At 40.4% G+C, this 21773-nt stretch overlaps 1 protein-coding gene and 1 long non-coding RNA gene across 4 annotated transcripts in view; one reads left to right on the plus strand and one right to left on the minus strand.

Moving 5' to 3' along the window:
• Positions 1–465: 465 nt before the first annotated feature.
• Positions 466–21773, plus strand: part of BUB1 (BUB1 mitotic checkpoint serine/threonine kinase) — a 53791-nt gene continuing 32483 nt past the window's right edge. For 2 of the 3 annotated variants that reach the window (XM_049784394.1, XM_049784396.1), the window contains exons 1-9: positions 466–491; positions 6779–6838; positions 6919–7057; positions 7894–8090; positions 10146–10189; positions 16444–16544; positions 17043–17095; positions 17188–17372; positions 19265–19422. In XM_049784394.1, the coding sequence (XP_049640351.1) occupies positions 466–491; positions 6779–6838; positions 6919–7057; positions 7894–8090; positions 10146–10189; positions 16444–16544; positions 17043–17095; positions 17188–17372; positions 19265–19422 (963 nt within the window). The remainder of the gene's footprint in view (positions 492–6778; positions 6839–6918; positions 7058–7893; positions 8091–10145; positions 10190–16443; positions 16545–17042; positions 17096–17187; positions 17373–19264; positions 19423–21773) is intronic. The other variant, XM_049784395.1, reaches the window with a different exon arrangement.
• LOC126024020 (uncharacterized) overlaps positions 12542–21773 on the minus strand; it is a 295412-nt gene continuing 286180 nt past the window's right edge. The window contains exon 2 of the long non-coding RNA XR_007500868.1: positions 12542–12945. This is a non-coding gene — a long non-coding RNA (uncharacterized LOC126024020). The remainder of the gene's footprint in view (positions 12946–21773) is intronic.

Consider the following 21773-nt stretch of genomic DNA (forward strand, 5'->3'; position numbering starts at 1 on the left):
CCACTTTTTCCACCTCGGGGAACTTGCTCTATTTTCACTTCTGGCCTTCTCTAGAATGCTTTGTCGCATATTTATATAAGTACACCAGCTGCATCGCACAACTAGGCAAAATTTGAATTAAAAATTCCCCCAGCCAGTGAGTTTTATTTTATTTTATTTTTTTCTGGGGCAGAAGGTACTTCAGAGTCTGCAACCAGAAAGCCAAGCCTAGCAGAAGTCCTGCAGCTTTCACAGCTTCCACTTCCGCTGCGCGTTACGAAACAGGAAGTGATACAGCTGAGCGAGGGAGGCGGGACGTGGTCTCCTGGCAACGGCCCGGGCGATTGGCTAGGCGGTGTCAGAAAAGGCCAATCAGCGAGCGCCCTGCAAACGCTCGCCCTCAAGACTGCGCCTGCGCGGGAGATTCAAATTGGCGGCGGCTCTGAAGCCGCCCCGGGGCGCCTGAATTGGTTTCCTCTAGTGGCCATGGACACCCCGGAAAATGTCTTTCGGTAGGTGTAACTCGGGGGGTGGGGGGGCATAGAGTCGCTGACCCCGGTTTCGGGCCGCCACAGGACTGGGGTAATCGGGTTCGGGTCTGTTTCTTTATGGTTCGTACCTGCCCCCGCAGCCCCGGGCCTCGCATTAACCCTTTGTTGGACAGTACCGGAAGGAAATTTACTCCTGGGTCTCAGCGATAGCCCTGCAGGGAAGGCCTTTGGGTCTTGCCTTGCTCAAAGCCCACCCAGTTCTATCGATCGATCGATCCCCAGCACCCCATAAGGTCCCTCATACGGCCTGGAGTGCCCACCCCTTTGGAATATAGAATTAAAATTATGCCCCTGAGGGAGAAGACTTAGAATTGCTCTTACTCATAGTCTTGAGTTTTGTAAGCCAAATGGGTAGCATGGGATCCATGTGGGGGTAGGAGTGTCATTCTTAATCTTTTCATGTTGGAACTGTGTTCCAAAGCCACTCTATGAGGGATGATGCCAGTGATTTATGCTGTCAGAAGAAACCCATTTCTTTAGCTTTGAAGTCGAGTAGGATTCCACTTTAAAAGTCTGCTTGCCTCCATTTAAAAAAGCAAAGAAAAATCTTGTATCTCTGACTTTGATGTGTAAAAAGTAACTTGGTCTAGTAAATAGACTGCTTCGGTGTTTACAGTGTCCCTAGACCGCTTTACGGAAGGAATGCAGGTATGAAATATTTATCTTGGGTGATCTGTAGTTCCTGAGAAGCATGCTGACATTGTAGGTTTTTATCTGCTATGAAACTATGAGATTGTAATTTTTTTTTGAAATTAAAATCAGAAGTAAATCCATCTGTTTGGGTAAATGTGCTAGGCAGGGATTGGGTGTAACAAGATGAGATAGTACCTGCTTGCTTCATCAACTCAACACATTTAGTGCTTCTCAATTATTTTGTCATGCTCCCCTAAGAAGAAGGGAACATTTTCGCGCCCCTCGCGCGACTGTAAATAGTATCTTTATTTAAAAAAAACTTTAACCTGCAAAACAAAAATATATAAAATAATTTGAGCTGATTTTTTAATCAGAGGTGATGTCTGGATTAATGGTTACAATCAGCACGTTTTGCAATTCATAGCTTTTCGAAGCGGGGTTTGAAGCAGGACACAGCAACTCTCAGCTCCAGAGACATGCAGAGACATAAACACGGGGCTTAGCTTGTTATGACAGTGTTTGCTGAGGTCAAACGCGCCCCCCGTTAAAGAGTCTTGCCCCTCCTTGGGGGCACGCCCCACTATTTGAGAACCACTGCATTAAATGGATATTTTATAGTCCAGTGTTTGAGAAATTGCATCTCAGGGTGATCAGTTTCTCTCATGATTAGTACATATTTTTCCCAGGCTGTGCCTTTCATTTGTTTTAAAAGTTGGGTTTGAACTTTGAGAATCTCAGTGCTGTCATCATGTTTTTTGCTTTTATTTGGGGTTTTGTTTATTTGACATGAAATGATCTGGCTTTTAAATCCTAAGAATCAGTGCTTTCATTTGTATACTGAGGTGACAGCTAGAAGGGTTGTTTTAAATCCATGTATCAAAAACATTGTGTAATTTATCTTATAGAAATCCTGCAAGTCTTAACTGGACTCTCAACAGAGCTATATATGTGTAAAGAATTCTGCTTCCACATGTTGCAGCACAGAAACAACTCCAGCTAGACAGGTTTTTCACAGAACGGGTTTAATAGAGAAAACAGGCAGGTAGGAGGCCAGAGTCCTTACAGCAAAGCCATTGGGAAAATCCAGCAAGCTTCCAACCTACAACCACCAACACAACTGCCAATATCAACATCACCCACCACCCACCCACCCCACCTTCCTCCAGCTCGAGTTCTTATTCCCTAAACCCTATTGCTTCTCATTTAGAGACTGGAGTCTAATTGAGAGGTTTCTTCCCTCTTAAAGGAACAAATCCCTTTTTTTTTTGTCGAGGGTAGGGGGGGGTCTATATCTAAGAATTAACCCAGTCTTAGTATAAAGAAAAGGTTTTCTTAGGACAGGAATTGTACCCATGTACTGAGATCAGATCATCTATACTGCTGATTAAGTTTCTGGTAGGTCATCTCTGAAGAGATTCAGCTGACCACTTCAATCTGCCAATTTCATTGTAGGTGTAGGATTTCAATCAGAGATGTTGATTCAACCTGGATCAGCTGGGCTGGACATAAGCAGCAATTCTTTTATTCTAAGGCTGGATTGGTACTCCCTCTACAGGGAAACAGAAAAGAAAAAGAAACATGTATTAGCAAAAGCAACTAATAACTTATGAAACTTACCAGAATTAGATATTTTTCCGAATGAATGCGGCATAAAAATACCCTGAAAATTTGAAATATCAATTACTAAGTTAGAACAAAATGCAGGGGGTTATTGAAAATTAAGAAAAATAAATGAGGGCCCCAGAGATAGCACAATGGTAGGACGTTTGTTTGCGTTGCATGCAGTCAACCAGGAAGAACTCAGGCATCCCATATGGTCTCCCAACCTGCCAGAGTGATTTCTGAGTGCAGAGCCAGGAGTAGCCCCTAAGCGTTGCTGACTGTGGCCCTAAAACCAATCAATAAAGTTTAAAAAGAAAAGAGAAATAAATGAGGGGCCAGAGAGATAGCATTGCGGGAGGGCGTTTGCCTTGCAAGCAGCGGATCCAGGACTGATGGACCCTGGTTTGAATCTCGAGATTTCTGAGCACAAAGCCAGGAGTAACCCCTGAGCGCCACTGGGTGTGATCCAAGAACCAAAAAATAAAATAATAAAAATGAAAAATAAATTAACTTAAATCTATAATTATCTTAGAGTGAAAACTCTGAGTGATTAGGTATTTGGGTCATGTTAACTTCTAGCTACTTCCTGCTGATATGGGCAGTGTGGGGTAGTCAGTTTCACTTCTTGATATCGATCTAATAAAGCATAGGGAACAATAACTAATAGAAAAGAAAAAGTAAAAACAAAATTTCTATTAAAAGAAAAAGACTGCTTTTTGATTTCTGAGAAGACATAGTGGAATCCTTAGTTTCTTTTGGGGACTGTCCTCCATAGAAATATATGCATAGCTTTCTTTAATAATTAAGTTTTCTTCTACTCAGTATCTGCCAGTTTTCACCCAAATAGGCAAAATAATTGTCTCTTGAGTTTGTAGGTCTTCCTGGAAGTGTTTTTTATTGGCAGCATAAGGTTTGCCTTGTGGCAGATTTAGAAAATTTAGAGAAAATAAAGATAAGGATAGAACATCAAGTGGAGGCACTCCCCATTTTTTGTTTTTCAATTTTTTAATAATTGGGTTTCAAGAGTCCTATACACATGTTCAACAACAGCTTGTCTTTGAGAATTATGAGTTATTCCTGTAATATGCTTAATTTGCCACTGGTTACAAAAAGATTGAAAAGTTTTGCTGGCGTAGGCTGGTCCGTTATCTGTCTTGATGGTGTTAGGAACTTCCGTAACAGAAAAGCATTGTAACAAAAAGGAACTAAAGATGGCTTTAGCTCTTTCTGAGCTGATAGGAACTGCCCAAATAAAATGAGAATAGGTATCAATGACGACATGCAGATATGGTTTGTTCAGAAAGAAATTAATGTGAGTCACATCCATTTGTCAGATATCATTCGTCTTGAGACCTCTAGGGTTAGCTCCAGCCACATAAGATTTATAGTGCAGAGGAATACAAACAGAACAATTGTGAGCAATCTGGCTTGGCTTAGTAGGATGTGATATCGAGCGTAAAGGTGATGGGGGCAGAGCATTATGTTCTTCCACAGGTGATGTAAATTGGCATTGCTAAGTGTCAGCTGACTTATTTCCTAAAGCCATAGAACCAGGGAGACCAGAATCTTGGATATTGGTCCCCAAAAGGGCATCTGCCCCTTTAAGAGGGAAGAACCCTCTCAATTAGAAACTTCAGTCTCTAATTGAGTAGCTTCAGTGCAGAAGTTTATAGTGAGGAATGAATAAGGATACATGCAGGAGGAAGGTGGGGGGTGGTTGGTGTTGGTGTTGATACTGGCTGCTGTGTTGGTGGTTGTTGGTTGGAAGCTGGCTGGATTTTCCAAATGGCAGGAGGACCCTGACCTTCTTGTCTGTTTTCTCTTATAAACTCGATGAAAAAAACAAAACAAAACAAAACAAAACAAAAAAAAAACACCTGTCTGATTGGGGTCAGTCCTGTGCAGCACAGGTGGAAGCAGAATTCTTTCTATTTGATGCCTGGAACAGGTGAGCAATGATATTCTGGCTGCTTCAGATAGTGACCCTGTGGATAGGGGAGATAACACCCTTATGTCTCGAATCCCTAATTCCACTGTCCTTTAAGTATTTGTTCATTTCCTGATTATTTGACAACAGAATAATATTCAATATACAGGGAATGTTAATTTATGTGCTGTTGAGGCTGATACTCTGCTGGAACATTTACCTTTAATGTATGTTGAAAAATAACAACAAAGTTAATAACATCAGCCCTTCAGTTTTTCTCCGACCCACCCCTCTGATAAAAGAGACCAGGCCAAACCTCATAGCAAAAGACACGCTCACAGTCTGCCCTGCACCACTGCCTAGTCCTAACATACCTTCTATACCTTCTAAAGTAAATCTCTCGGAGGATGTTACTTAGGTAAATTCTACAGAGCCAGTACCAACACCGGGGAGAACAGTTTACCCAGTTGAAGCTAAGGCCAGTTCTCAAGCCAAAGCAAAACCAGAAAATACAGTTTACACAATCAGTATCACAGAAAGGCCTATATCTCCCAAGCCTACATCTCCCAGACTCAAACTCTAGCATGGAGATGAGCCAATTAGTGTATATTTGGACTCAGTCTGAGGATACAATCCAAAATAGGGTGATGTCAGAACCTACCAGATCTGGGCCTCATGAACTGCCTTCATATCAAAGATTAAACATTAATTTGTTGGGCAGCTTTAAGAAAGCTTGTGCTACTTATGAACCCACTTCTTATTGTACAGAGTATCTGTTGAGATGGAGTAAGAATGCACTTTGGACCCCACTTGATTTCCAGACTGTGGCCAAAGTATGCCTCAAAATGTTTACAGTAGAGAATGTGGTACAGCAACGAGGCCAAAACCAAATTACACAACCTAGGCAGATCTAATAGGAGATTATCAGGGATCTGAATTACTCTGAACATGTTGCTAGGAAGAAGGAGAATGCGAGAAAACTAAATATCAGGCTACCCTGCCTCCTACTGTCTTAGCCAATGTGTGAAAATGAGTGTTGGCCATGTGGAAAAAATAGATGCAGAAGCAGAGTTTAAGGTTAGCTTTATAGGGCAATATCAAGGTCACAATACAAGATGGATATTATGGATATATAAAATATATGCATACAATACTATCAATATGAAAACAAGGAGAAAAAATTTCCAGTGATTGTCCCAACATAAACCAGTGCTAGAATGGCCCGCCCTCCTCTCAGAGTGCATTCCCATTAGGGGGAAAACCTGTTGACCCCTATAGAGTCCACATAGACCGGCGCCCAGGGAAGGCCTGAAGTCCAGGGGAGAAAAACCTGGCAAGAGCTGGGAATCCTGCACTGGTGAAGGGGGTTGTTCTTTACATGACTGTAATCATACAACTACAATTAATATTTGTAATCATGGTGTTTAAGATAATTAAAAAAATAAAAATGAGAGAGAGAAAGAGATCTAAATAAAATAAGTGACTGTTGCACATGTGAAAAAAAAAGGTTAGCTTTAAGAAAAATTTTCAGGGAATTACAGAGTCTTTTGCCCAATTCATTGGCAAACTGACATAGGCTGTCCAGATGTGGGTGAAAGGAAAAAGTAAAGGTTTTACAGGTGTATGATAACACATAAGCAATTTCATTAAATATGAGTTGCTTTGTCTCTTCCTCCAGAATAACCAAACTCCACACTTGCTCCTACCCTGGTCCTCTAACTCATGAATCCCATCCCTATCTGGAATTTACTTTAGCTTCCTAACTGCTTTCCCTCTTCTATACTTATTCCCCAGTCTTTTCTTAACTTGAAGGGAAGAATCAACATTTTCTTTGAAAAGAAGACCATGCATGTCACCTCTACTCTTAGGTAGCTTAAGTAGCTCAGTCCCCTTAAATAGCTGCAGGGCTCACCCTCAATCTCTTGTGTTTGGAAGGGGGGTTTGGGAATAGAAAATCTTGTCACTTTCTTTTTTCCCCTTTTTTTTCTTCTTTAAGATGGATAGATGATAAAGATTATTATATTACACAGACCTCATATTAGGCATTTTCACTAATAGTTTCTATGCTTATTTTTCTCTGTTCCAGAATGTTTGAAGCTCATATGCAAAGCTATAAGGGAGATGACCCACTTGGAGAATGGGAAAGGTTAGCATTTATTTTATTTTCCCTTTTCAGATCAATGATATGCTTGCCTTGTAGACTAATATTCTCCATATTTTTTCTAGTTACATGCAGTGGGTGGAAGAAAATTTTCATGAAAAAAAAGAATACCTGACAACATTATTAGAACATTTAATGAAGGAATTTTTAGATAAGAAGAAATACCACAGTGATCCAAGATTTATCAATTACTGTTTAAAATTTGTAAGTGCATTTTCAGATATACAGTCATCTCTAATCATGTTATATTTTTGCTTCTCTTCCCCCGACACTGAGATTATTGTAGGTTTTTGTCTTCCTTTTATTTTCAGACATATGTATATTAAAAGTTATATGGTCAGAGATATGTTATTATGGAATCTTTGGAGTCTCAGGAATTAAACATAGTACTAAAAGGATGACTGACTTAGGTTAGACCTTATTTTTATTTTGTAAAAGTGTTATTTTATTTTTTGGTTTTGGAGCCACTATTACTTATCCTTGACTCTGCACTCAGGGATTACTCCTGGTGGGGATCAGGGGACCATATGGGATACTGGAGACTGAATCCAAGTGAGTTGTGTGGAAGACAAGTACCTTGTCTGCTGTACTCTTTCTCCAGTCCCCTCCTCTTTTTATTTATTTTTTTATCTAAAATATTGTTCCTTTAGCCTAGGAATATTCAGTCTTGAAATAGAGAGTTGGGGTGTGACTATTTTTAAAATCATCAAGGGCCTTGGTTAGGGTAAATGGTTTTGCTCACTAAGTTATAATGTACTAGGATTCACAACATCTTGTAGAACTGCACAAGCTCAGGGTGGACAAAAATAGTACTTTATTTAATGGGTTTCAGCAGAGCCCAGTCTGCTGGGAGAGAGTATGGGCAATGTGGGGACATTGAATGTCAAGGAAAGGAAGTGCTTAAGTCTGACATGCAGTTAGAGACCCTCAGATGTCCTTTTCAGAAGCATTTGCTATGCAGTCGTTGGGGGCCAACTCTGGAGCAGATCCACCAGCAATTGCAATTTCCGAGTTCTAATGTGTGCTCTGCGCTTCTGTAGGCTGAATGCAACAGCGATCGCCACCAGTTTTTTGAGTTTCTATACAACCATGGTATTGGGACCTTGTCTTCTCATCTGTACCTAGCCTGGGCTGGGTACCTGGAAAGCCAGGGGCAGCTGCAACATGCCAGTGCCGTCTTTCGGAGAGGAATTCAAAATCAGGCAGAACCCCAGGAGCTGCTGCAGCAACGGTACAGGTACTGTGAACCCCAGGATTCCAGGCTTCCCAACTCTGATGGGTGGTGTCTGCTTATGAAAAAAATTAAGGCATGGACTGTAGAGTAGTATTGTACTTGCCCAAGTTCAAAACCCCTGTGATGCATTTGGTCCCAAGTCCTGCCGGGAATGGTCCCTAACTACGAAACCAGAGAAAGCCCTGAGAACCATCTGGTGTGGCCCAGAATAACAATGAAATAAAATAAAATAAATAAAATTTATATTGCTATTATTATTTTTTGTTTGTTTTCTGGTTTTTTTTTTTTTTTTGTTTTGGGGTCATACCCGGTGACACTCAGGGGTTACTCCTGGCTATGTGCTCAGAAATCACTCCTGGTTTGGGGGACCATATGGGACACCAGGGGATCGTTGTACAGTGGTTCGTCCTAGGTTAGTGTGTGCAAGACAGATGCCCTACCGCTTGTGCCACTGCTTCGGCCCTGATTATATTGTTATTTTTACAGGGAACTCTTTAATTGTAGAAAATATAGAGCATACCTGTGTTGTGTAGTATAAAGGAAAAGAAATTGCCCCAGGATACCACTGTTAACATTTTGGTATATTTCTCTCTCTCTTTTTTTTTTTTGGTTTTTGGGTCACACCCAGTGGTGCTCAGGGGTTATTCCTGGCTCTGTGCTCAGAAATCGCTCCTAGCCAGCCTGGGGAACCATATGGGATACCGGGATTCAAACTCCAATTGGTCCTGGGTTGGCTGGTTGCAAGGCAAATGCCCTACCACTGGGCTATCTCTTCAGCCCATTTTGATATATTTTTTGCGAATACATTTTCTTAAATCTGGGGTGGGGGTTGGGGGGTGTCACACCCGGAGGCGCTCAGGAATTACTCTTGGCTCTGCGCATCGAAGTCGCTCCTGGCAGGCTCAGGGGACTATTTGGGATGTTGGGATTTGAACTGGGTCCGTTCTTTATTGGCCGTGTGCAAGGCAAATGACTTACCGCTCACTTTGCTATCTTTCCGGCCCCAAGTCTGGTTTTTTTGTTGTTGTTGTTTATTTTTTTGGGTCACACCCGGCAGCACTCAGGGGTTACTCCTGGCTCTACACTCAGAAATCACTCCTGACAGGCTCTGGGGACCATCAGGATATTAGGAATTAGACCTGGGTCCATCCCAGGTTGGCAAACACATACATCGCTGTGCTATTACCCCAGCCTCTTTTTAAGTTTTCAAAGTTTTAAGTAGACTTTAAAAAATTAGTATAACAAAACTGCACTTATTTCTTCTTATTTATAGTTATTGTTTTCTCCACCAAAAGTTTATAGGAAATCCAAAACAAGTTATTTTACCCCAAACATCCATCAAAAGTGTTTTGTTGTAGAACCTTGAATTATTTTAATGCCTAGCTGCATGTTATTTAATATCATCTTATTTGTAACTACAGTTCTTCACTCTCATGTCATATGTATTCATTTCTCATTATGTTATCCTTTTGATTAAGCTTATGGTTTGTTTGAATTGAAGTTCACAGGATTTGGCCTTGGTTGCAGTGGTCATATGCTGCTTCATCTTTTTGTTATGTACTCTTGCTTATACTGTCCCCATATGTCAGTTTGGAAGTCACATATAACTTAGCAGCTGGAGTTGCTTTGCAGAGGTGCCCTGAGATTTAAAATCTAGAAGTTATTACAGCATAGTAAATAATTAATCTGTCTATTAGTAGAGTTGCCCTAATTTGGTTTCTTTCTTTTAAACATTATAAGTTTTATGTTCCAGATCTTTAGAATAATGCCTTAAATGGGGAGCTCAAACACCTTATGTAATGACAGTCAGACAGACTTGACACTTAAAAAAAGGATACATTCATCATGGATTTGAAAAGTAATGACATAAATTAGCATGAAGAAGTTTTCTAATTGGAGAGCTTTGAAAAATGTAAAGCAACTCTAAAATTCAACTTTACCTTGGTCTCGATCTTTAATAGTTTGTATAAGCTGTCAATAATTTTTAGTTTTCACTTTAGATATCTATTAATGTGTACGTCTGTAATCTAGACTGATGCCTTTCTTACTATCCTTTAGATTATTTCAGACACGTCTTGCTGAAGCTCGTTTGCCGGCTCCAGGTAAAGACATGCTTTCAAGCCTCAGTTCACTGAATCTCTGAGTTGCACTGCCTTTTCTTTTACCTTCTTAAAATGCAAATCCATGTTTGGGGAAATAGCTCAGCAGTCATGGATTCATGCTTTGCATGTGTGCCGCGAACGGAGTTCATATTCCAGCAGTACATGGCTCAGCAGGCACTGATAGTTCCTATTACCAGGTGGGTCCCAGTATCACAAGGCCCTCAATGACTCTATATCCCTTAGTACTGCATTAATCCACTCTCTGACTGGCTGCATATCATCAGGAGTGATCTCTCCTCCTCTACTGTCCTCTCCAGCAGGCCCTCAAGCATTGCTTGGGAGACAGTCCTCCAGAAAGAAAATTTGAGTGGGAATAGATAGACCTTGGTGTAGAGTGCCTGCCTCAACAGTTGTGAAACTAGGTTTAATCCCTGACTCTGAATAGAAGTCCACCTAGTATTTATTGATTATATTGTCTCAGATAATGATGACACTGATAATAATGCCTATTAAATAGCCCTAGAGAGTAAGGACTTTGTCTTTGAACTTTGAAAGAGCAATTACAAGGAAAATTTTCTGGTTTTATATGTTTTCAGTTTAAAAATATCAACACTGCTTGGTTTAAAGGGGGTTGCCTAAATCACTCTTTTTTTGCTTTTTGGGCCACACCTGGTGATGCTCATGGGTTACTCCTGACTATGTGCTCAGAAATCACTCCTGGCTTGGGGGACCATATGGGATGCGGGGGGGGGGGGGTTGAAATGCGGTCCATCCTAGGTTAGCATGTGCAAGGCAAACACCCTACAACTTGTGCCACTACTCTGGCCCCAGCCTAGATCACTTTTGACCCCAGAGTATTGTTAGGAGACAAAAAGAAATAAAGTAGAAGGAGAGAAAGACAAATGTAAAATAAGAGGGGACTGAGGTCTTTTAACAATGGAGGGAAAAAAAATCAACATTACTAATAAGAAAGAACACTACTCTTGAAGTTTTTTCTAAATTGAATCATGTATCTAATACACCTTTTGAGAAATGTCTTTTTTTGGGGGGTGGGGGGGTCAAACCCAGCAGCAATCAGGGGTTACTCCTGGCTCTACTCAGAAAACGCTCCTGGCAGTCTTGGGGGACCATCAGAAATGCCAGGATTCGAACCACTGTCTTTCTGCATGCAAGGCAAATGCCCTACCTCCATGCTATCTCTCCGGCCCTGAAATGTCTTTTTTTAATTAGACATAAATATTATGTTTTGACATCGACTCTTGTTTTAGAAAGCATGTTAAATTTACATTACTTTTATGTCTTCTTCAGCATTTGAGTTGACTTTATTCTGTTTTTTGAGCCATATACAATGGTGCTCAGGGCTTAGTCCTGGCTCTGCACTCATGGGTCACTCCTGGCAGTGCTCGGGAAACCATATAGGGACTTAGGGATTGAACCGAGTCATCCATGTACTAGGTAGGCATCTGCCTGCTGTATTATATCTCTGGCCCCAAGAAAATTATCTTTATGATATTTCTTATAAATTGATTTTACTTTCTTATTTTTTCTTTATTTAAACATCTTGATTACATGTATGATTGTGATTAGGTTTCAGTCATTTAAAGAACACCCCCTTCACCAGTGCAACATTCCCACCACCAATGTCCCAAATCTCCCTCCTTCCCACCCTACCCCCACCTGTACTCTAGTACTTTCCAGTTCCCTCATTCATTTACATGATAATGGTAGTTCTCTGTGTAGTTATTTCTATAACTGCACTCACCACTCTTTGTGGTGAGCTTCATGAAGTGAGCTGGAAGTTCCAGCCCTCCTCTCATTGTCTCTGAGGATTGTTGCAAAAATGACTTTTATTTTTCTTAAAACCCATAGATGAGTGAGACTATTCTGCATCTCTCTCTCTCTCCCTCTGACTTATTTCACTCAGCATGATAGATTCCATGTACATCCATGTATAGGAAAATTTATAACTTCATCTCTCCTGACGGCTGCATAATATTCCATTGTGTATATGTACCACAGTTTCTTTACCCATTCTTCTGTTGAAGGGCATCTTGGTTGTTTCCAGAGTCTGGCTATTGTGAATAGTGCTGCAATAAATATAGGTGTGAGGAAGGGGTTTTTGTATTGTGTTGTTGTGTTCTTAGGATATATCCCTAGGAGTGGAATAGCTGGGTCGAATGGGAGCCCAATTTCCAGATTTTGGAGGAATCTCCATATCGCTTTCCATAGAGGTTGGACTAGATGGCATTCCCACCAGCAGTGGATATGCCTTTCTCTCCACATCCCACCAGCACTGATTGTTCTCATTCTTTGTGATGTGCGCAAATCTCTGTGGTGTGAGGTGGTATCTCATTGTTGTTTTGATTTGCATCTCCCTGATGATTAGTGACAAGGAGCATTTTTTCATGTGCCTTTTGGCCATTTGTATTTCTTTTTTATCAAAGTGTCTGTTCATTTCTTCTCCCCATTTTTTGATGGGATTAGATGGTTTTTTCTTGTAAAGTTCTGTCAGTGCCCTGTATATTTTGGATATTAGCCCCTTATCTGATGGGTATTGGGTGAATAGTTTCTCCCACTTGGTGGGTGACTCTTGTATCCTGGGTACTATTTCTTTTGAGGTGCAGAAGCTTCTCAGTTTAATGTATTCCCATCTGTTGATCTCTGCTTCCACTTGTTTGGAAAGTGCAGTTTCCTCCTTGAAGATGCCTTTAGTCTCAATGTCATGGAGTGTTTTACCTACGTGTTGTTCTATATACCTTATGGTACCAGGTCTGATATCAAGGTCTTTAATCCATTTGGATTTTGCCTTCGTACATGGTGTTAACTGGGGGTCTATGTTCGCTTTTTTGCAAGTGGCTAACCAGTTCTGCCAGCACCACATGTTGAAGAGGTTTTCCCTGCTCCACTTAGGATTTCTTGCTCCTTTGTCAAAAATTAGGTAATTGTATGTCTGGGAGACAATGTCTGAGAACTCAAGCCTATTCCACTGATCTGAGGGTCTGTCTTTATTCCAATACCATGCTCTTTTGATAACTATTGCTTTGTAGTACAGTTTAAAGTTGGGGAAAGTAATGCCTCCCATTTTCCTTTTCCCTAGGAGTGCTTTAGCTATTCGAGGGTGTTTATTGTTCCAGATGAACTTCATAAGTGTTTGATCCACTTCTTTGATGAATGTCATGTGTATTTCTAAGGGGATCGCATTAAATCTGTATAATGCTTTGGGGAGTATTGCCATTTTAATGATGTTAATCCTGCCAATCCATGAGCAGGGTATGTGTTTCCACTTCCGTGTGTCCTCTCCTCTCTTATTTCTTGGAGCATGCTTTATAGTTTTCTTTGTATAGGTCCTTCACATCTTTGGTCAAGTTGACTTCAAGATATTTGAATTTGTGTGGCACTATTGTGAATGGGATTGCCTTCTTGACTTCCTTCTATTCCCTATCATTATTGGTATATAAAAAGGCCATTGAAAAGAAAAAAAAAGGCCATTGATTTCTGTGTGTTAATTTTGTAGCCTGCCACCTTGCTATATGAGTCTATTGTTTCTAAAAGCTTTTTGGTAGAGTCTTTAGGGTTTTCTAAGTAGAGTATCATGTCATCTGCAAACAATGAGAGCTTGACTTCTTCCTTTTCTATCTGAATTACCTTGATATCTTTTTCTTGTCTGATAGCTATAGCGAGAACTTCCAGTACTATGTTGAAGAGGAGTTGTGAGAGCAGACAGCCTTGTCTTGTACCAGAATTTAGAGGAAAGGCTTTTAGTTTTTCTCCATTGAGGATAATATTTGCCATTGGCTTGTGGTAGATGGCTTCAACTAGATTGAGAAAGGTTCCCTCCATTCCCATCTTGCTGAGAGTTTTTATCAAGAATGGATGTTGGACCTTATCAAATGCTTTCTCTGCGTCTATTGATATGATCATGTGATTTTTATTTTTCTTGTTGTTGATGTTGTGTATTATGTTGATAGATTTACGGATGTTAATCCATCCTTGCATTCCTGCTATGAAACCTACTTGGTTGTGGTGTATGATCTTCTTGATGAAGCATTGGATCCTATTTGCCAGGATTTTGTTGAAGATCTTTGCATCAGCATTCATCAGGGATATTGGTCTGTAATTTTCTTTTTTGGCAGCATCTTTGTCTGGTTTTGGTATCAAGGTGATGTTGGCTTCATAAAAGCTGTTTGGAAGTGTTCCCGTTTTTCCAATTTCATGGAAGAGCCTGGCTAGGATTGGTAGTTGCTCCTCTTGAAAGATTTGAAAAAATTCATTAGGAAATCCATCTGGGCCTGGGCTTTTCTTTTTGGTCAGACGTTTGATTACAGTTTCAATTTCCTCAGTAGTGATCTGGTGTTTAGATTTGCTACATCCTCCTTACTTAAATGTGGAAGGTTATAAGTGTCCTAGAATTTTTCCATTTCTTCTAGGTTCTCATGTTTAGTAGCATAAAGTTTCTCAATGTAGTCTCTGATTACCCTTTGGATCTCTGCAATATTTGTCGTGATCTCCCCCTTTTCATTTCTTATTAATATGGGTTATTAGATTTCTCTCTTTCTCTTTTTTTGACATTGAGGGAGATGATTGTCATAGAATTTAATGTCATCTTTGTAGATAAGTTTGCTGTGTTTGCTGGTCTCTCTTGTCTTAGAGTAGACCTGTCAGTTTTTCCTTTAAGGCTGGTTTATCATCTGTGAAGTTTCTGAGCTGTTGTTTATCCAGGAAGCTATGAATTCTTCCTTCAAACCTGAACGTGAATCGGGCTGGGTGCAGTATTCTCGGCGAGGCATTTATTTCATTCAGTCTTGTCACAATATCCCACCACTGTCTTCTGGCCTTGAGAGTTTCTTGTGACATGTCTGCTGTAAGTCTTAGGGATGCTCCTTTGAATGTAATTTCCCTTTTTGATCTTGCTGCTTTCAGTATTCTATCTCTATCTGTGGGAAATGTCATTGTAATGAGGATGTGTCTTGGGGTGTTTTTCTTTGGGGTCTTTTAGCTGGTACTCTTCAGGCATGCAGGATTTGATTGCATGTAGTTTTTAACTCTGGGAGTATCTCTTTGATGATGTCTTTGACAGTTGATTCTTTTTTTTTTTCTTTTTTCTTTTTTGTTTTTGGCCCACACCAGTTTGACGCTCAGGGGTTACTTCTGGCTATGCGCTCAGAAATCGCCCCTGGCTTGGGGGGACCATATGGGACACCGGGGGATCGAACCATGGTCCTGATCCTTGGCTAGCGCTTGCAAGGCAGACACCTTACCTCTAGCGCCACCTTCCTGGCCCGACAGTTGATTCTTCCTGGAGATCTCCTACCTGGGTCTCTGGGACTCCAATGATTCTCATGTTGTTTCTGTAGAGTTTAACAAAGACTTCTATTTTCATCTGTTCGCATTCCTTGAGTACTTTTTCCATTGCCTGTTCATTTGTCTTAAGGTTCCTTTCCAATTTCTTCTGTTGTGTTGAGTTTTTCTGCATCACCTCTTCCAGTACACCAATTCTCTCCTCAGCTGCTGATACCCTGCTGTCAAGGCTATCCACTGAGGTTTTCAGTTGAGCTACCGTGTTTTTCAGATCTGTTATTTCAGTTTGGAGTTTTCTGATTTCTGTCTTTGTGTTCTGTTCAGATCGATCTATGCTTTCTTTGTGTTGTTCAAACATCTTCCATATTGCTATTTTAAGTTCCTTATCTGAGAGATTAATCAGGTGGTTGGAATTTATTAGGTCATCCGAGCTTTCATCTTCATTCTCTGTGCATGGTGTTTGCCTACGAGCTTTCCCCATTGTCACGCTTGTAGTGTGGTTTTTTTGTTTTGTTTTGTTTTGTTTTGTTTTGTTTTTGTTGTTTTTTGGGTCACACCCGGCAGTGCTCATTATTCCTGGCTCCAGGCTCAGAAATTGCTCCTGGCAGGCACAGGGGACCATATGGGGCGCCGGAATTCGAACCGATGACCTCCTGCATGAAAGGCAAACGCCTTACCTCCATGCTATCTCTCCGGCCCCCTGTAGTGTGTTTTTTTTTTGGGCAATTTCAAAATGCAGTTTTTTGGGGGTCTGCTCCCTAGGCCTCTGAGGAGACCTTCAGGGATTCAGAAACACAGGCAGACAGGCACAGGAGAAGTTTCCCTTGAAGTCCTCAGAGTGAACCTTTTCTTGTGCTGCCTATCTCGGGATCAATAATTTTCTTCAATGTGATTTTACACTAATAATTTTCCCCAGTATGATATTACTCATATTTCTCTTTTTCATTCCTCCATAGCCAGGACCTTAGCACCTCTGCATGATGCTCAGATTTTAAATAGAACAGTAACATCAAAACCACAGCCAGAGAATGACTCCACTTGCTGCTCTAAGAACCAGGTACCTACAAGTTTCTAAGTCATTGTAAGCTGGGTTGATTCAAACATTTCATTTGACTTAACTGTTTTATTTTTGTTTTTTGATCCACACTTAATGATGTTGCTTGGAATCATTGCTACCAATGCACTGAGGGACTGTGCAGTGCCAGGAGCTGTTCCTGGGCCTTCTCTATTCATTGTGTGTACTTTGGCCTTTTCTCTCTCTCCAGACCCAGAGTTCAATAGCTATATATATATATTTTTTTTTGGGGGGGGGGGGTTTGTTTCTGTCTTTGGATTCACAGTCAGTAGTCCTCAGGGCTTATTTCTGATTCTAGGCTCAGGAATTGTTGGCAAGGCTGAGGGGACTTTATTGGGTATTGAACATGGATCAACTGAATGCAAGGCAAACAACTAGTTTCTTGTTTTGTTTTTCCAGCCCCTAAGCATTTTCATGTTTGTGAAGAAGTGGGGTCCAGGTTTCTTGTTATATGGTATGCACTGATAATTCTTTTTTTAGGGTTCAGAACCTTCTGGAGTTCCATCTTCAGCTTGTGAGGTAGAGTCAAAAAAGTAAGTCTGATTACTGCAGTAAATCTTCCTTCATTCCCTCAAAGATGTATTTTATTATCTTCTTGTGAATAACATATTTTTCTCCATTATAGAGACCAAAGGGTGATCTTCATTTCTAAATCTGGATATTCTGTACCCTCATCCATGGCAGCCAATGCTGATGTTAAGCAAGTAATAATGTATTGCAAGGAGAAGCTCATCCAAGGAGACTTAGAATTTTCCTTTGAAGAACTGAGAGCTCAGAAATATAGTCAACGGAGAAAGCATGAACAATGGGGTACTTGCTCTCTCAATATTTGAAATAACTGATGGTCCTTAATATAAGCCTCATATGGTGGTTCGAATCCCGGCATCCCATATGGTCCCCTGAACCTGCCAGGAGTGATTTCTGAGCGTAGAGCCAGGAGTAAGCCCTGAGCGCTGCCAGGTGTGACCCAAAAACAACAACAACAAAAAAAGCCTCATTTTAAGTAGTTACATTTGTTAATCAGTTTGCACAACAGGAGGGGTGCTTGGCTTACGCATTCCAAACCAGGTTCCTCCTCCAGCACCCCACATAATCTTCCAAGCCAGCCTGGTATGATCTCTGAGGACAGAGCCAAGAATAAGCTTGGGTATGACCAAACACATTGCTAGATGTGACCCAAAAACAAACAGAAAAAGTCTGCACTTGATTGGGAATTAAACTTCTCTAAAAAAAAAAAACATTTAAGCATCATGTTTATAAACATGTTTGCAGTTGGGTTTCAGTCATAAGAATAATCCTCGTCACCAGTGCAACATTCCCATCACCAGTGCCCCCCCATCTCCCTCCTCCCCTACCCCCTGCCTGTATGCGAGACAGGCATTCTACTTCCCTCACTTATTAATATTGTCATGATAGTTGTGAGTGTAGTTATTTCTCTAACCACTCCCCACTCTTCGTGGTAAGGTTCATATTGTGAGCCAGTCCTTCCAGCCCTCATCTCTGTTGTCTTTGGGCAGAAATAAACTTCTATGTTAGCAATCCTAGACCTTTGGCCAAATATTTGTATTGTGACAGGATTAAATGAAATTTGGAAATGGAAATAAAAACTTTCTAAAATATTTTAGCTGCTGTTAAAACTGAAGGGGTCTTGCCAGGACTTTACATTTGACCAGATTTTGTCTCATACAGGGTAAAGAGTATTGATAACTCTTGTTATGTCTTCATGTAGCATGGACCCAAATGAGTGTTTGTTCCATTAAGGGCTGAATTATTTGGAATATAGTCAGTCTATTGACCTCTCATTTGTTCATCATTTCCCATCCTGTCAACTGAGATTCAGCAGGTTCAATTAAAAAATCCTTTTGGGGGCCTGGAGAGATAGTACAGCGGTGTTTGCCTTGCAAGCAGCTGATCCAGGACCAAAGGTGGTTGGTTCGAATCCTGGTGTCCCATATGGTCCCTCGTGCCTGCCAGGAGCTATTTCTGAGCAGACAGCCAGGAGTCACCCCTGAGCACCGCCGGGTGTGGCCCAAAAACCAAAAAAAAAAAAAAAGAAAAATCCTTTTGGAAGATCAAGTTTGATCCACAAACTTGGTACGATTTTCTTTCACACACTGAGAACTGAAGTCATAGTCTGTGTGTGTGTGTGGGGGGGGGGGGTACAGTTATGCTAACCAGTCTTCAGTTTAATGTTTGGCACACTGGACTTGTGATTTCTTCTTTTTTGAAAGCACCTAGAGATTTATTTATACATTTGGGGGCAAAGAGAAGGACAGTGGCACAATTGGCAGTGTTCAGGACTTATTCCTTTCTCTGTGTACATGGTTCATTCCTGGTGGAGTATGGGGAATTATATGGGGCTCAAACCTGCATCAGCCACATGTAGGATCTCTACCTGCTGTACTATTACTTCTGCCCTGCTTCTAGTGATTGCTGTCATATAAAAACTTGATTGCCAAATTAATTATTCATTCATGATTGTTTTTATAAGTGCTTTTGTTACTCAGCATGTGACTTTGCTAACTTGAAAAATTCTTGATTAAAAGATAATACCCATTTCAGTACTAATAGTCTAGAGTACTTAAAAAACATTTATTAAAAATCATCCTAAAAATAAATTATAATCTTAAAAAATATTTTACTCTTTTGATGACTAATATAAATTTTGCCTGCAAACCAGTTTTTTTCATATTTTCCTAAAGTAAATGAAGACAAACAATACATGAAAAAGAAAGAAGCCAATGCATTTGAAGAACAGCTACTTAAACAAAAATTGGATGAGCTTCATAAGAATTTGCTTCTGGTAGTTGAGCCATCCAGTGAAAACCTGGTCAGGAAACCTCTCCAGGATATGACTAAGGTATGTATGTGCTCATCAGTGATGCTTTCTCACTCTATTTTTTGTTTGTTTGTTTTGGGGCCACACCCAGCAGTTACTCTTGACTCTGCACTCAGAAATTATTCCTGACAGGCTTGGGACTATAGAATGCCAGGGAGTGAACATGGGTCAGCTGTGTGCAAGGTAAACACCCTCCCCACTGTACTGTCACTCCGACCCCCTCTTTCCTTTCTTTCAATACATAATTTTACTAAATTACTATGAGATAAATAATTACAAAGTTGTCTGTGATTGAGTTTCAGTCATACAATGTTCCATTCCAACATCCATCCCTTCACCAGTACATATTTCCAACCAACAATGTCCCCGTTACTTGCCCACCTTCCTTGCCACTGCTTGCATCTATGGCATACATTTTCTGCTCGCTCTCTCTTTCCCTTCCTTTCCTCCCTCCACTTTCTTTCTACTGCCCTAGACTATGGTTTATAGTTTATCAGTATCCAGTTATTGTCTAGACTCTGATCAGCTCTGACTATCATTGTCACAATAGAACCTTCTCTACTCTAACTGCACTCACTGCTCTTTGTGGCAAGCTTTCTGCCATGGACTGGTCTATCAGATCCTCATATTTATAGTCTCTGGATATTATTGGATATTATTACCATACTGTCTTTTTTTGTTTGTTTGTTTTTGGGCCACACCCATTTGACGCTCAGGGGTTGCTCCTGGCTTGGGGGCACCATATGGGACTCCGGGTGATCGAACCACGGTTCTTCCTTGGCTAGCGCTTGCAAGGCAGACACCTTACCTCTACCGCCACCTCACCGGCCCCATCTTTTATTTTTCTTATATACCACAGATGAGAGATTATTTTATGTCTATCCCTCTCCCTCTGACTCATTTAACTCAGAATAATCTCCATGTACTTCCAGGTATAAGCAAATTTTTCACGACCTCATTTTTCCTAACAGCTACATAGTATTCCATTCTTTAGATGTAACACAGTATCTTTAGTCATTCATCTATTGTTGGGCGCCTGGGTTGTTTGCAGATTCTGGATATTGTAAATAGTGCTCTGATGAAGGAAGGCAGAGGGCATTTTTGTATTTTATTTTTGATTTCCTAGGTATATCCCTAGGAGTAGTATTGCTGGATCATGTAGGAGCTCAATTTCCAGTTTGAGGAAAGTCCATGTAGTTTTCCAAAAGGCTAGTCCAGTTTGCATTTCCCCCAGCAATGAATGAGAGTTCCTTTCTGCCCACATCTATGCTAGCACTTATTGTTCTTGTTCTTTATGATGTGTACCATTCTCTCTGGTGTGAGATGATATCTCTCTTTATTTGCATTTCCCTGAAGAAGAGTGATATGGACCATTTTTTCATATGTTTTTTGGCCATCTTTATTTCTTCATTGAGGAAATGTCTATTCATATCTTCTCCCCATTTTTTTGATGGTATTAGATTTTTTTCTTCTTGCAAAGTTCAATTAGTATCTTTTATATCTTAGATAATAACCCTTTCAGGGTAATTGGGTGGATAGTTTCTCCTATTTGGTAAGTAGACTTTATATCCTAGTCACTGTTTCTTTTGAAGTGCAGCAGCTTCTCAGTTTAATGTAGTTCCATTTGTTTATCTCGCTTCTGCTTGCTGGTGTTTCATCATTGAAGATACCTTTAGTTTTAATGTCGTGGAGTGTTTGGCCTACGTCTTCCTCTATGTACCTTATGATCTCAGGTCTGATATCAAGGACTCTAATCCATTTTGTTTTGATCATTGTGCATGATGTTAGATGGATGTCTGAGTTCGATATTTTACATGTGGCTGACTTTTATCCCAGCATCACTTGTTGAAGAGACTTTCCTTGCTTCATTTGTGTTTCTTGCCCCTTGATCAAAGATTAATTGATTGTATCTCTGGGGGTCATTCTCTACTAACTCAAGTCTATTCCATTGATCTGAGGGTCTGTCTTTATTCTAATACCATGCCATTTTAATGACTATTGCTTTGCAGTACAATTTAAAGTTGGGGAAAGTAATGCCTCCCATCTTTTTCCTAAGGGTTGCTTTAGCAATTCGTGGGTGTTTATTGTTCCATTGTTTGAAAAATGTCATGGGTGTCCTTAGAGGGATTGTATTAAATCTGTACATTGCTTTGGGGGAGTATTGCTGTTTTAATTATGTTAGTCCTCCCAATCCATGAACTGCATGTATGTCTCCATTTCTTTGTGTCCTCTTTTATTTCTTGAAGCAGGGCTTTGTAGTTTTTTTTTGTATAGGTCCTTCATGTCTTTAGTTAAATTGACTTTAATGTATTTGAGTTTGTTTGACACTAATGTGAATGGGATTGGTTTTTAATGTCCATTTCTTCTCTATC

This window comes from Suncus etruscus, chromosome 12 (genome assembly GCF_024139225.1).
Source record: "Suncus etruscus isolate mSunEtr1 chromosome 12, mSunEtr1.pri.cur, whole genome shotgun sequence".
NCBI lineage: Eukaryota > Metazoa > Chordata > Mammalia > Eulipotyphla > Soricidae > Suncus > Suncus etruscus.